The following is a 14,711-nucleotide window of genomic DNA, read 5'->3' as shown; positions in this document are numbered from 1 at the left end:
GTATACACTTTAGCAAACCTCAGGCATGTTTTGTTTTAAAGGTTTAAACATATTTTTAATTTTCTCATTTTACCAACCCTTATCTGTCACTGACCCAGAAGCTTAATCCTGGTCTGAAATGAAAGGTAACGCTTTGAGGTTTCTTGTGGACTATTTAGATTGTATGTCAGTGGGGTATACTACGAACCTCGCTGAACATACCCAGGCTTTCTTCGGATAACCTAGATCGACAAATACGAAACTCGCAATCAAAGTTAAACGGTACCACGAAGCTCACTGACCACTCAATTTGTCAAGCCAGGTTTTTCTCTTTAGGTTCAATGCGCGTTCACATAAAAAGGGCGTTTATTGCGTCATTTTACTCACCCTGTCAGAAAATGGATAGAACAAGAGCGCTGTATTTCACCCAGGAGGAACAAGTGATCATCATGAACTCCTACAAGGAGTTTAAGCACCAAATCACTGCGAGGGGCAACACGGTTGCTCATAATAAGGCTAGGGTGGTGTGCTGACAAAAAATAGCAGATTGTGTAAATTCGTAAGTGAAATCCCCTGCATATTGTCTGGAAAATAAATAGGCTCATGCCACAGGCTGAATTGTTCGCCATTAATCCTATTGTAGTGATTTCAACTTAAAAAAAAAAGCTCTACCTCCAGCTCCACCGCCCTTCACTGTTTCGGAGGAGCTGGCCCTTGCTAACAATGAAGGGCGGCCGATGATGGCAGGGGTGGAAGGGGGCACATCATCTGACCCCACTGCCTCATTTCCAGCAAATGCCTTTGTAATGGGTGTGTATTGGCAATGAACATACATAATTGTGTTGGTTATGAAATATGAGATGATTGCGTGTAAATTTCATTTGTGTAATTCACAGTAGAAGGTATGAACATTGTATTAGCGGAGCCGCCGACAGTGGATGTATTAACTCTCCAAACCGAGGTAGCCTAACTGTTAGAGAAAAGTGGCATGTATTCTCCTAAATGTTGCCAGAATGTCGGAAATAATTGGCTCTAATATGTTCCCCTGATTCTTCAAGGACAGGGACGATGAGGACACACTGTAAGGTGATTACTCTTAACAAGTCTCACACCGATAACATGACTTTGCAGAATACAAAATGCCTATATCACTGACATAGCTGTTGGTTGTGTAAGGGGTAATGGACGACACGACACTCGACTATCCAAGGTGGATAATGTTCGTCAAATGTGGTGCCTTTGCACCTTAAAGAGCAATCCCCAGTAGCGTGCGGTGACCATACATTTTGGTAGGGCAGAAAGTCTGACTTTTTTTTAATAGCCTATCATTTTGGGCTACATTAAAATGACATATTTTACAGGACTTTGCTGTATGCTTAAATCATGTCACAGTCAGAATTGTAGATCAGTAACCCATCAGTTAAGTTTGCACCGTTCTCATCACGTTAAACCAGCAAAGCATAGCAACGTTGTAGCTATGGGTAAACAAAACTATTTTTTTTGGGTTCTGTCTGGCCTGCTAACTATCTAATATTTTTAAGTAGTTGGATTTTATAACTGCAACTCAAGACAGTTGGGTGTTATGAATAATTGTCTGACCACTCGCTGTAGAAAGGCTATATTATAGGATATAGCTCATTCTGAATGCAGCAGCCTATGCCATACCTTTGAAGGGAGCTACCTATGTTCCCTGGGTCCTATGTTCCCCGCTTTGTATGAGACCAGGAAACATAGGACCCTTTTTTAAAACCCTAACCATAACCCTAACCCCGAGCGGGGAACATAGGACCCGGGGAACATAGGACCTGGGGAACAGGGATGACCCCCCTTTGAACACCGTTGCCTTCTCGTTTTTGCGCTGTCAAAAGATGCTATTAAATCCAATAGAAGCTACTAAACCAGCCATCACCAAATGGCGGACCGCGGTCCGAGTCCGGACCGTGACGTGATCCTATCTGGATCCAGACCATAATAGCCTAATTTAGATTTTCACGTAAGATTTCAAAGCTGCGCTAAATGTTTCGTTGGTTAGGATAACAGCATTTACTTCAGGAGCTTCAGGAACCATCATTTCGCTTGCTGCTACTCAGCCAGTGAAATCTGTGAATTCTGATAAAGTCGAGTCAGTGAGTAAAGTAGCCTACTATGGAGAAGAGACTGATAACCTGAAACGAGCGAGGAGAGGAGACGGGACGAGAAACTTATCTAAGTTAAAGGTCTCATCTCATCGTTTTTTCATTAATTTTGCAGTGGTCTGTAGTATTGATGAATGCCCTGTGAGCCGGTTTTAGTGAAAAAAATGCTGTCCTGCGTCTGTTTCATGCTGTTCTAGTTTGGTGGGGAAGGTGGGCGGGGAGGAACGACTGGATTTCGCCTCTAGTCATGAATATTAATGACATGCTAATGAATTCACCTCTGATTGGCTAACAGTACTGTGACGCTTCCTCCAGTGCGTCCTCATCCGATTCTGCCTGTGCTATGCTCCATATTCAACTTTACAGTGCTAAAACCTGACTTAAACTCGAGTCAAAACTGTTGCACAAAATGTCTTCGGAGATACAACTTCATGTGTTTGATCCTAGTATCCGAGTAGGAAGAAGAACCGCTTCCTGATCGTTTGTCGGTGAACGTTGGTTTAATAGAATGGTAACAATTGCCTGTCAGCTTAAAATTTCTCCTAAAATAGGTAAATGTTTGTGACAATCGTCATCTTGCTTTCAAGTAATAAACAGTTGGAAACGTTTTAAAATAAAGACCTATTTCCATGCTCCTTAGCTAATGTTTTATAGCAGTGCTAGCAATGCTAACATGCTAACCATGCTACTTAGCTAACTTAACTAACATTTTCTAGCAGCCCTGTATTAAACGCACAAAAAGCGTTAGAAGAAGAATAATAATACTAGAAAACGCAATTCCAGGGAATTACCAGTGCATGAAAATGCAAAACATATGGTGTGAAATATATTGTTAAAACAGATGATGTGCTAATTGGCAACCAACATGATGTGGTTTAATACAGTTGAAATGACTGAACTAGGTAGATGAGGTTTAATATAGTTGGAATGACTGAACTAGGTAGATGAGGTTTAATATAGTTGGAATGACTGAACAGATAGGTGGATAGTTTAAAAGGTTAAATTATTTGCTAGGTAGACGAGGTTTAAAGGGGTCATAGAATGCAAAACCGAGTTTACCTTGTCATAGATGAATAACAATAGTTCAGTGGGTGAAATGGAGATACAGAGAAGTTCAAAACCCCATCCACGCCTCCTTTCTGTGCAAATCTCACAATTCGAAACTCCCGCCATAAAACGGGCGAATCCAAAAGAAGCTCAGAGTTTACGCAAACTCCGAAGTGGTGCCTTATTTGGCTCTGGCCTGTACATTTGTCACGCCCCAAAATTTACATACAGACCAGCCCACTGGTTCGCTGGCCCAAGAACATGAATGGAGGTCGTGAAGATGTCAGACACTAGTTTAGCTAGCCTACTGTTGGGTTTACTTCTACAAGAATTACAAAGCAGGCAGTTTCTCTATCGAAAATGAGCCAGAGAGGTAAATGCAGTGTTCCAGGCTGCACGGAGAAAGGGGAAGTTTGTCACAGTCTTCCCAAGGATCCGAAGACTCGGCAGGCATGGATAATGTTTGTCTATCAGAAGATCCCAGCAAAGTTCGACGCTCAGCTGTTCATTTGCTCTAAACATTTTACCGAAGACAGCTTTCAAAATCTTGGACAGTTTAAAGCAGGATTTGCCAAACTTCTTTTACTGAAACGAGGGGCTGTTCCGACCGTAAGGTCATCACAACCGCAAGCTGTAAGTATTATTTTGTCGCTAAGCAGTTGATAGCAATGCTAGCATATCGTGTATAGCAACATACATGTACACGTAGAATGTGTTACGATTCAGTTTGTTAGCAATGGGGGTAACATTATTTCATTTCCCTGACTGTATTTCATTCGAATAAATAACATGTTGACATGTAAATCTACACTTTACGATGCACGTTTGTCCAGGTCTTCGTCAGGTTATTTTGTTATTCTATTCCAGCAAGATAGCTAAAGCTGAGTAGAATCACGATAGTTTGGTTGCTAGAAGCTAGCACTAAGCTGTAATGTTACCCACCTAAGTCGATCCTGTTACCACTTTTAGAAGTGGAAACTAGGAGTAACGTTAACATTATCGTGTAAAATGATTTCAGAGCACATCACAAGAACAACCACGAACAAAAGTTGCAGCATGCCAAACAGATCCTCCTTGTGTGGAATCTCGCGGGACGCAGCTTTCTTTTACTACATTGAGACCTCACCAACGAAGCAAAGGTAAACGTTCTAATTATTATTATGTTATCATGAATATTATCAGACGTGTTATGGTGTTTGTGTGTTCCAAACATGTGTAGCATTATTACTGGGTAGCATTTAGTAGAGCAGTGTTGCCCAATTACTTACCTTGATGACTGAGTACATTAGTGAGCCATTCACAACAAATTAAAGAAGTATTCATAGTATGAATAGACCTATTCATACTATTCATCTCACTGAATGACCTGCATTTACTTTTGTGGGGAAGGCTGGTGAAAGTTATTTGTTCAACCAGTATGAATGGGTCTATATACAAAAGATATGACTGATTAGTAAATTGTATGGTGTATCACAGCAGTACATTGTCCTTCGGCACCGAGCAATCCATATGACACCCCACTAAATAGTCTCCCCCTCCCCCTTTGAAGGCATACAGGCAACGCCGCAATGCCAAAGTGTGGCAGTAGGCACAACGGCTCCTTCAGTCTCTGGGCCATTCTCTTCAACTCCTTTGAAGGGTCAGAGGCCAGCAAAGAGACCTCGCCTTGAATTTGAGGAGGAGGTGGAAGATGTTTCCTCTGCATGCACTGATCCTCAAGATTCCACATACGATCCTGCACAGTCTGCTACAATGGAGACAGAATCATCTCAGCTTTTGTAAGTAAAGTTACAACTCTCACAATGCAGCAGTGCTATTTATATGCATTGTGACTGTTGTCAGACAGTACAATTGTTTTTTGACAGATTTTTGACTGAGATCTGCCCTGTGTGCACAAGAACCTGTACATTCCTGCCACGCAGAAGAGGGTCCTTCCTAGCGATCGACCAACTATGCCCTCACTGCAAGTTCTTCCGACAGTGGAAGAGTCAGCCAGTTATTGGGAGCACCCCTGTGGGCAACCTTCAGCTGTCTGCTGCCATTTACTTTTGTGGAGCTTCATTTTCAAAGATGAAAAAGGTATCATTGTGCTCATTGTCCCCTGCAGGAAGTGTTTGTCTTTCACTGATGACTTCACAACTGATCTACTTTTAATTATTTTATAGATATTTGATGCAATGCAGCTGAGAACACACACGTATGATGCCTTCAACGGAAGACAGCCAAGGGGAAACTAATGTACAGGCTTGTGTTTCCAAAGGCCAAACGATTTGTAAGTTTAAAATGTATATATTTTTTTATACAAACGATTGTGCAACAAATGTGCAACGGTATAGACACTAACAATAACTTATTAATTCACACACAACAGGCTATGTCTTTAACCTGATAAGACTGGTGTTCGAAGAGATCGTCCATGACTCCCTTCGTTATGTGGATGCCGTCCAGCAGATTCCTGTGCCCCAAGACTTGTGTGCTCAACTTCCCAGACCTTCCAGGGAGGATGCTGTCGCTGAGCATGTGTCACGGTTCAGTCGAGGGGGGGTCTGAACCCGACATACTGCCCTGATGTTTCCGGAAACTCCCTCCGTATGCGCAGCACCACACAAGAGGGGATCACAACACGGACACTTCGCCCAAGGAAACCCCAGCACCAGCTCACGAAAGATCTGTAGGCCAAGTGTCTGCATTGCCTTCAGAGAAATCAGAGTGGAAAGGCACACTTTTTTACTATTTATTTTTTGAATATTTTATATTTTTGAGTATAGCACTGTATGATTGTGTTGAAACAAAATAAAGTTTGTCATTTTACTGTTTGCATCAAACTTTGTTTTCGTGACCTGCTGAACTAATAATGAATGCATATTGGCTAAAAACATTTGATTTATATTATATAGCTGGTAACACTTGTATCAGATTGTCCTCACCTTTCCATCCCTCTTATTCTCAACTGCCCATGGTCAGCTCTGTAGATGTTCATTGCATTTTGTAAAGAATATATGTTGAGGCACACCGGTTCAAGGCCAGGATGGTCAATCATACAGGTTATCTCCTCCGGAACCTGGGTCATTCTTCTCATGACCTGTAAAAACAAATATAAAGACCATGTTGTTATTTTGTCATTTTGAATGAGCAGAAAGCACAAATTAGCTTGAGTAAATATCTCCAGTTTTAGTTACCTGGGGTACTTCCCGGCAACATATATTTTCTCTCTCCTGGGGCATGCGGTCACAGTTTCCACACGTACACCTGGCAAGGGGAGATGGATGTAATTGTAAGTTCACATATCACTACATGGAACGAGGGTAATAATCTTATAATCAGATGATATAATCAGCAGGATAGAAGTTAGCCTACTGCTGATTAGGTCATCTGGTTATGAGATTATTATCTTCGTTACATGTAATAATATATACAACAGGACGATGTCCAGTTAGTTAGGCAAGAGCCTACTATTTCTGTAGTGGCAGTTCGTAGGTTATGGTGTTTGTGAAATGAGTAGCCTACTGCTCGCCTCAACAAAAATATTACCTCTCGTGACATGACAGTGGTAATATTTTTGTTGAAGCGAGTGAGCAGTAGGCTACTCATTTCATTACGGCCATAACATACTGAACTGGTACTACGGAAATAGTCTCTTGCCCAGCTAACTGGACGTCCTGTTGTAAGATCACATATTACTACTAACGTTACGTGGCAAATAATGTAGGTAACTCCTAATCAGATAACCCATTCAGCAGGAGAGAACGGTAACAATATACTGACTAAAACGAGAGTATAGGCTACTTTCCTTGCAAGCAGCACTCATTTCATTATAGCTATCTGCACGCTACATATTGGCTATACGGACTTTCTCGCTAACTGGACGTCTTGACAGAAAATGCACGAGGGTAACGTTACATGTTGTAAAACATTTGTTTGTGTGCAAATGAATAACTGTTATGCTGCTTACAAAGTTAACATAAGACTAATACAACGTTATGCTTAGGCTAGGACACTGAAGTGTGAGTAGGCTATTACATTAGTATTACAGCTAACGTGTAGTGCTACGTGTAAATGATAAATGAAAAAACTTACCATTCTGAAGTAGTCATTTGTAATCTATGGGCGACTGGTTGCTCCTCTACATCAGATTCTTCCTCTGATTCTGGCTCATACATATATGGTTCAACACCTAATGTGTCCATATCAACAATTTCGATGTTTCAGTGAGTGAGTGCTTGTGGCCATGACGCGTTTGCTCCACAGCTTCGCTCGTTGTAAACCAACCAATCAGCGCACAGCTCATCTAAATATTCATGAGCATACCATAAAAGGGAGAAAACCTCTCGTTTCATTCTAGGGCTTTTAACCAGGCTTGCATTAGGGCGCATAGAACAGCACATATGCCATTTTCAGCCCAACCAATGTTACACACCCTATTCAGAGACCTTAAGGACCAGCACCAAATACCCTATATCATCATTCTATCACCCCTTTAATATAGTTGGAATGACTGGACAGTTAAATAGGTGGATAGTTTAAATGGTTAAATTATCTGCTAGGTAGATGAGATTTAATATAGTTGGAATGACTGAACTAGGTAGATGAGGTTTAATATAGTTGGAATGACTGAACAGTTAAATAGGTGGATAGTGTAAAAGGTTAAATTATTTGCTAGGTAGATGAGGTTTAATAGTTGGAATGACTGAACTAGGTAGATGAGGTTTAATATAGCCTGGCCACCTGGCCTAGGATTCTAATTGCTTAAAAGCAGTCTTAATAGAGCCATATCGTATGCTTAAAGCCTGAGACAGAGTATATAGTTTTAAAAATGTAGATAGTGTAATGGATGTTGATAGACAGAAAGTTGAATGGATGTTGATAGGCAGATTGGTTAATGGATGTTGATGGATAGTTTAATGGGTGGATGAGTGAATGGTTTGAAGAGGATGAATGGATAGAAAGTTGGTTGAAATGTGCCTTATATCCTTGTAGAATGGAGAGACACAGAGAGAGTTGGCCTAGTTCAGCAGAAAGCAGTTGATACAGGTGCAATCAGTTGAACTGATTCTTTGATGGGGCCTAGATTTGCAGCTGGAAGTTGATACAGGTATAAATCACATGCTAACAATGCTAAAATGCTAACTATGTTAACCAGCTAACCTAGCTAATCATTTTTAGCAGTTATGCTAACTATGCTAACCATGTTACTTAGCTAACTTAGCTAATCATTTTTAGCAGTTTTGCTAAAAATGCTAACTAGCATGCTAGCATGCTAACTATGCTAACCATGTGACTTAGCTAACTTAGTTAATCATTTTAAGCAGTTTTGCTAAAAATGCTAACTAGCATGCTAACATGCTAACTATGCTAACCATGTGACTTAGCTAACTAGCTACAGTGGGTAGGAGTCATAGTTGATGACAAGTAACAGTTACAATGGCTAAACAGTTAAAAAGTTCAGTAGTTTAAAGGGTTAAATTGTTTAACAGTAAAATATTATAGTGAGGACTTTTATTTTGAAACAGTTTTTGGCAGAGGAAGCAGTTGAACAGGATGTGTAGTCTTATTAGGGCCAGTTTGTATGCTTAAAGCCTGAGACTGGCAGTTGGTCCAAGTGGCCCGAACACCTGCCATAGGATTCTAATTGCTTAACGGCCGTATTGTGATGTCATAATCATAATGTTAAGTCAATGGGGAAATTTTGATTCGTTTTTAATTAATAGTTTAAAAAGTATAAAAGTTACAAAGCTGAAAAATACAAAGCCCACATGTCATAAGTAAGACCTACGTAACATAGTTTGAATGAAGTTTCTACGTTAAACGGTTGAAGCTGCATTAAGTGCGTTAGAAGAAGAATAACTAGAAAAGCATTTCCTGAAGGAAATACAGTGCATGAAAATGCAAAAAATATGATGTAAAATATCATACAGAGTAAAAACAAACTATATTGGTTGCTAAGTAGATGAGGTTTAATATAGTTGGAATGACTGAACAGTTAAATAGGTGGATAGTTTAAATGGTTAAATTATTTAGGTAGATAGTTGACGATAACTGACAGTTGGAATGGCTCTAATGTTTGCTAGCAGTTATGCTAACTATGTTAACAAAGATAATAATGTTAACAAAGTTACTATGCTAACTAGCATGCTAACATTCTAGCATGCTAACTATGCTAACCATGTTACTTAGCTGACTTAGCTAATCGTTTTTAGCGGTTTTGCTAGAAATGCTAACTAGCATGCTAACATGCTAGTGCTAGCATGCTAACTATGCTAACCACGTTACTTAGCTGACTTAGCTAATCGTTTTTAGCGGTTTTGCTAAAAATGCTAACTAGCATGTTAGCATGCTAACTATGCTAACCACGTTACTTAGCTAATCATTTTTAGCAGTTTTGCTAAAAATGCTAACTAGCATGCTAACTATGCTAACCATGTGACTTAGCTAACTTAGCTAATCATTTTAAGCAGTTTTGTTAAAAATGCTAACTAGCATGCTAACATGGTAGCATGCTGACTATGCTAACCATGTGACTTAGCTAACTTAGCTAATCATTTTAAGCAGTTTTGCTAAAAATGCTAACTAGCATGCTAACATGCTAGCATGCTAACTATGCTAACCATGTTACTTAGCTAACTTAGCTAACTAGCTACTGTGGGTAGGAGTCATAGTTGATGACAAGCAACAGTTACAATGGCTGAACAGTTAAAAAGTTCAGTAGTTTAAAGGGTTGAATTGTTTAACAGTGAAATATTGTAGTGAGGACTTTTATTTTGAAACAGTTTTTGGCAGAGGAAGCAGTTGAACAGGATGTGTAGTCTTAATAGGGCGAGTTTGTATGCTTAAAGCCTGAGACTGGCAGTTGGTCCAGGTGGCCCGAACACCTGCCATAGGATTCTAATTGCTTAACGGCCGTATTGTGATGTCATAATCATAATGTTAAGTCAATGGGGAAATTTTGATAGTTTTTAATTAATAGTTTAAAAAGTATAAAAGTTACAAAGCTGAAAAATACATAGCACCCATGTCCTAAGTAAGACCTACGTAACATAGTTTGAATGAAGTTTCTACGTTAAACGGTTGAAGCTGCATTAAATGCGTTAGAAGAAGAATAAGAATAAGCAGAAGAATAAGAAGCCTAGGAAGAACAGTACAGTGCATTTTCATGCACTGTAATAAGCAGAAGAATAAGAAGCCTAGGAAGAACAGTACAGTGCATTTTCATGCACTGTAACTAGAAAAGCATTTCCTGAAGGAAATACAGTGCATGAAAATGCAAAAAATATGATGTAAAATATCATACAGAGTAAAAACAAACTATATTGGTTGCTAGGTAGATGAGGTTTAATATAGTTGGCATGACTGAACAGTTAAATAGGTGGATTGTTTATATAGGTAAATGATTTACTTGGTAGATAAGGTTTAATATAGTTGGAATGATTGAACGGTTAAATAAGTGGATAGTTTAAATGGTTAAATTATTTAGGTAGATAGTTGACGATAACTGACACTTGGAATGGCTCTAATGTTTGCTAGCAGTTATGCTAACTATGTTAACAAAGATAATAATGTTAACCAAGTTACTATGCTAACTAGCATGCTAACAATATTAAAATGCTAAGTATGTTAACCATGTTACTTAGCTGACTTAGCTCATCATTTTAAGCAGTTTTGCTAAAAATGCTAACTAGCATGCTAGCATGCTAACCATGTGACTTAGCTAACTTAGCTAATCATTTTAAGTAGTTTTGCTTAAAATGCTAACTAGCATGCTAACATGCTAACTATGCTAACCATGTGACTTAGCTAACTTAGCTAATCATTTTTAGCAGTTTTGCTAAAAATGCTAACTAACATGCTAGCATGCTAACTATGCTAACCATGTGACTTAGCTAATCATTTTTAGCAGTTTTGCTAAAAATGCTAACTAGCATGCTAACTATGCTAACCATGTGACTTAGCTAACTTAGCTAATCATTTTAAGCAGTTTTGCTAAAAATGCTAACTAGCATGCTAACATGCTAGCATGCTAACTATGCTAACCATGCTACTTAGCTAACTAGCTACAGTGGGTAGGAGTCATAGTTGATGATAAGTAACAGTTACAATGGCTGAACAGTTAAAAGGTTCAGTAGTTTAAAGGGTTAAATTGTTTAACAGTGAAATCAAAGATCCTTGATTACTAGCAAGATAGAGCAACGTAATTCGTTACTATGGGAGCAAAACGGGACAGTTCCGGTCTGCATAAGTGGGAGTGTCACCTTACGTCACTAAATAAACTTTCTCTCTTAATAAGCAATAAGAACAGATAAACCTAATTGTGTTCACAGTATTATTGTCTAAAATCATATATGATACCAATGAATCATTCTTTAGGACATGATATTAATAATTTAATTAGTCATGTGAACCGAGCTAGCTAGCTAGCTAACGCTAGCTTAAAATGCTATACAAGTGGATGGGAGTAGCTATGGCAATACAGCTATGCGCTAACAAGTGACTAGTAGTTGAAGGACTTCACTTAAACTTAATATACTGTTGCAAATTCACTTGAGTATAAACTATCCACTTTAACTAATGTAAGTAATGTTATTCAGCTAGTTGTCATTTCAAAGAAATTACACTTCTCCGTTTAAAATTTTACCTTAGCTAAGAGGATAGCTAGCATGCTAACAACCGGACACTAACTGGCAGCGGCATGGTCTGATATTAAGTTAGTTTATCACAAATCCGAACGCTAAAAAATTACACTTTTAGGCTTGAAATGATCCCAAACACTTACAGATTATGACAAAAATTTCCAAAAAACCCTCAACAAATCCAGAAAGACATAATGACCAATTTATTGGTAAAATTCCACAAGTCTCCATTGACATTAGTGCAGCAGGGTTTACTCTGGTCTGCATAAAGGGGGATTTCCCCCCCTCCCCCTTGCAATAATCGAACGCGGAAATTGTCGAACGTTTGCGCCTCTCGCTCCGCTTTAACCCTCTCTGGTGAAATATTGTAGTGAGGACTTTTATTTTGAAACCGTTTTTGGGAGAGGAAGCAGTTGAACAGGATGTGTAGTCTTAATAGGGCCAGTTTGTATGCTTAAAGCCTAAGACTGGCAGTTGATCCAGGTGGCCCGAACACCTGCCATAGGATTCTAATTGCTTAACGGCTCTATTGTGATGTCATCAGCCCATGTTAAGTCTATGGGGAAATTTTGATTAGTTTTTAATTAATAGTTTAAAAAGTATAAAAGTTACAAAGATGAAAAATACATAGCACCCATGTCCTAAGTAAGACCTACGTAACATAGTTTGAATGAAGTTTCTACGTTAAACGGTTGAAGCTGCATTAAGTGCGTTAGAAGAAGAATAATAATAAAATGCCTTGGAAGAACAGTACAGTGCATTTTCATGCACTGTAAAAAGCCTTGGAATAACAGTACAGTGCATTTTCATGCACTGTAATAAGAAGAAGCCTAGGAAGAACAGTACAGTGCATTTTCATGCACTGTAATAAGAAGCCTAGGAAGAACAGTACAGTGCATTTTCATGCACTGTAATAAGAAGAAGCCTAGGAAGAACAGTACAGTGCATTTTCATGCACTGTAATAAGCATAAGAATAAGAAGCCTAGGAAGAACAGTACAGTGCATTTTCATGCACTGTAATAAGAAGAAGAAGCCTAGGAAGAACAGTACAGTGCATTTTCATACACTGTAATAATAATAAGAAGAAAATGCCTAGGAAGAACAGTACAGTGCATTTTCATGCACTGTAACTAGAAAAGCATTTCCTGAAGGAAATACAGTGCATGAAAATGCAAAAAATATGATGTAAAATATCATACAGAGTAAAAACAAACTATATTGGTTGCTAGGTAGATGAGGTTTAATATAGTTGGAATGATTGAACGGTTAAATAGGTGGATAATTTAAATGGTTAAATTATTTAGGTAGATAATTGATGATAACTGACAGTTGGAATGGCTCTAATGTTTGCTAGCAGTTATAATAAGATAATAATAGTTAACTTAGCTAATGTTTTCATATTTAGTAGTTATGCTAACTAGCATGTTAACATGTTAAGTATGCTAACCATGTGACTTAGCTAACTTAGCTAATCATTTTTAGTAGGTATGCTAACTATTCTAACTAGCATGCTAACATGTAAACTATGTTAACCATGTTACTTAGCTAATCATTTTTAACAGTCATGCTAACTATGCTATCTAGCATGCTAACTATGCTAACCATGTTACTTAACTAATCATTTTGAGTAGTTTTGCTAAAAATGCTAACTAACATGCTAGCATGCTAACCATGTTACTTAGCTAACTTAGCTAATCATTTTGAGCAGTTTTGCTAAAAATGTTAACTAACATGTTAACATGCTAGCATGCTAACTATGCTAACCATGTTACTTAGCTATCCATGTTACTTCATGCACTGTAATAAGAAGAAGCCTAGGAAGAACAGTACAGTGCATTTTCATGCACTGTAATAATAAGAATAATTCGGATAACAGTAGATTTTAATAGACTGCAATATTACTATTGCAGTCTATTAAAATCTACTGTTATGTACTATTGCAGTCTTTTAAAATCTACTGTTCATGCACTCTAATTAAGAATAATTCGGATAACAGTAGAGTGCATTTTCATGCACTCTAATAAGAAGAAGTTGCCTAGGAAGAACAGTACAGTGCATTTTCATGCATTGTAATAAGTCAGAAGAAGCCCATGGAATAACAATACAGTGCATTTGCATGCACTGTAATAAGCAAGGTGGTTCAGTGAGAAGGCCTATTGTGTAATATACTGTTGAAGTAGGTCTACTGTTTTTTTTTTTTTGCTAGGTGGTCCGTGAAACACTGACAAATAGTAATATTGCAGTCTATTAAAATAATGCAAACACAAAACAAGAACATCCAAACTATGCACAGAATTAACAATGTCCTCTTTTTGCCAGACGATGCAGACATCTGGCCTACAGATCCTTTGTAAGATGGTGCTGGGATTATTTAGGAAAAAAAGGTCTGACTTGTTGTTTTGGCTTGTATTGTCCTGGGGATCCGAAGGGACAACACACAAAACACATTCGTTGGCTGTGATGATTCTATTACATTGCTCTTTGATTGCGCTGGGCCATAGGTGGAGCCATCAGGTGTTATTGTGGAGATGTCGCTTTCATCCTCCTCCTCCTCTTGATCAACCCGAGGTCTTCTAGCTGGCCTTGGATGAACAGGCTTGATGGCAGTAGAGGTAGCAGGCCCCCATGCCCATGGTGTTTTCGAAGTGCTTGTATCAATACTCATACTTTTCATGAAGTATTCTGTTTGGGTACCTAAAGTAAATAAATGTGTATTACTGTCAAGTTACAAGATACTAATAGTACACAGGACATTCACTATCTCACACAAAACTGTACTGGCACAATGGAAACAAAAATATTTTAGTGACTGTGGTAAGGTGTATGATGTACTAAGTAGCACACCCACAAGAAGACATTCGGTAATATCAATTCTATCTGTTATGCAATTCATGGGTTTCATCAGGTCCATTTACACAGGTGTAT

At 38.5% G+C, this 14,711-nt stretch overlaps 1 protein-coding gene and 2 long non-coding RNA genes across 3 annotated transcripts in view; 2 read left to right on the top strand and 1 right to left on the bottom strand.

Annotated features, from left to right (window-relative positions):
• dgkh (diacylglycerol kinase, eta) overlaps positions 1-6,959 on the bottom strand; it is a 174,102-nt gene extending 167,143 nt beyond the window's left edge. Inside the window, exons 1-3 of the mRNA XM_042068970.1 lie at positions 6,341-6,959; positions 6,089-6,243; positions 5,547-5,854 (exon numbers count right to left, since the gene is read on the bottom strand). Coding sequence (XP_041924904.1) covers positions 5,547-5,681 — 135 coding nt within the window. The 5' untranslated portion in view covers positions 5,682-5,854; positions 6,089-6,243; positions 6,341-6,959. The remainder of the gene's footprint in view (positions 1-5,546; positions 5,855-6,088; positions 6,244-6,340) is intronic.
• Positions 3,654-4,987, top strand: LOC121689143. The gene is made up of 3 exons (XR_006024749.1): positions 3,654-3,794; positions 4,180-4,300; positions 4,711-4,987. It is a non-coding gene; the product is annotated as an uncharacterized LOC121689143 (long non-coding RNA).
• Positions 5,046-5,973, top strand: LOC121689154. The gene is made up of 2 exons (XR_006024750.1): positions 5,046-5,433; positions 5,533-5,973. It is a non-coding gene; the product is annotated as an uncharacterized LOC121689154 (long non-coding RNA).
• Positions 6,960-14,711: the final 7,752 nt, after the last annotated feature.

The sequence above is a fragment of the Alosa sapidissima genome, chromosome 2 (assembly GCF_018492685.1).
Source record: "Alosa sapidissima isolate fAloSap1 chromosome 2, fAloSap1.pri, whole genome shotgun sequence".
Classification (NCBI taxonomy): domain Eukaryota; kingdom Metazoa; phylum Chordata; class Actinopteri; order Clupeiformes; family Clupeidae; genus Alosa; species Alosa sapidissima.
This window is presented reverse-complemented; position numbering and strand designations above follow the sequence as displayed.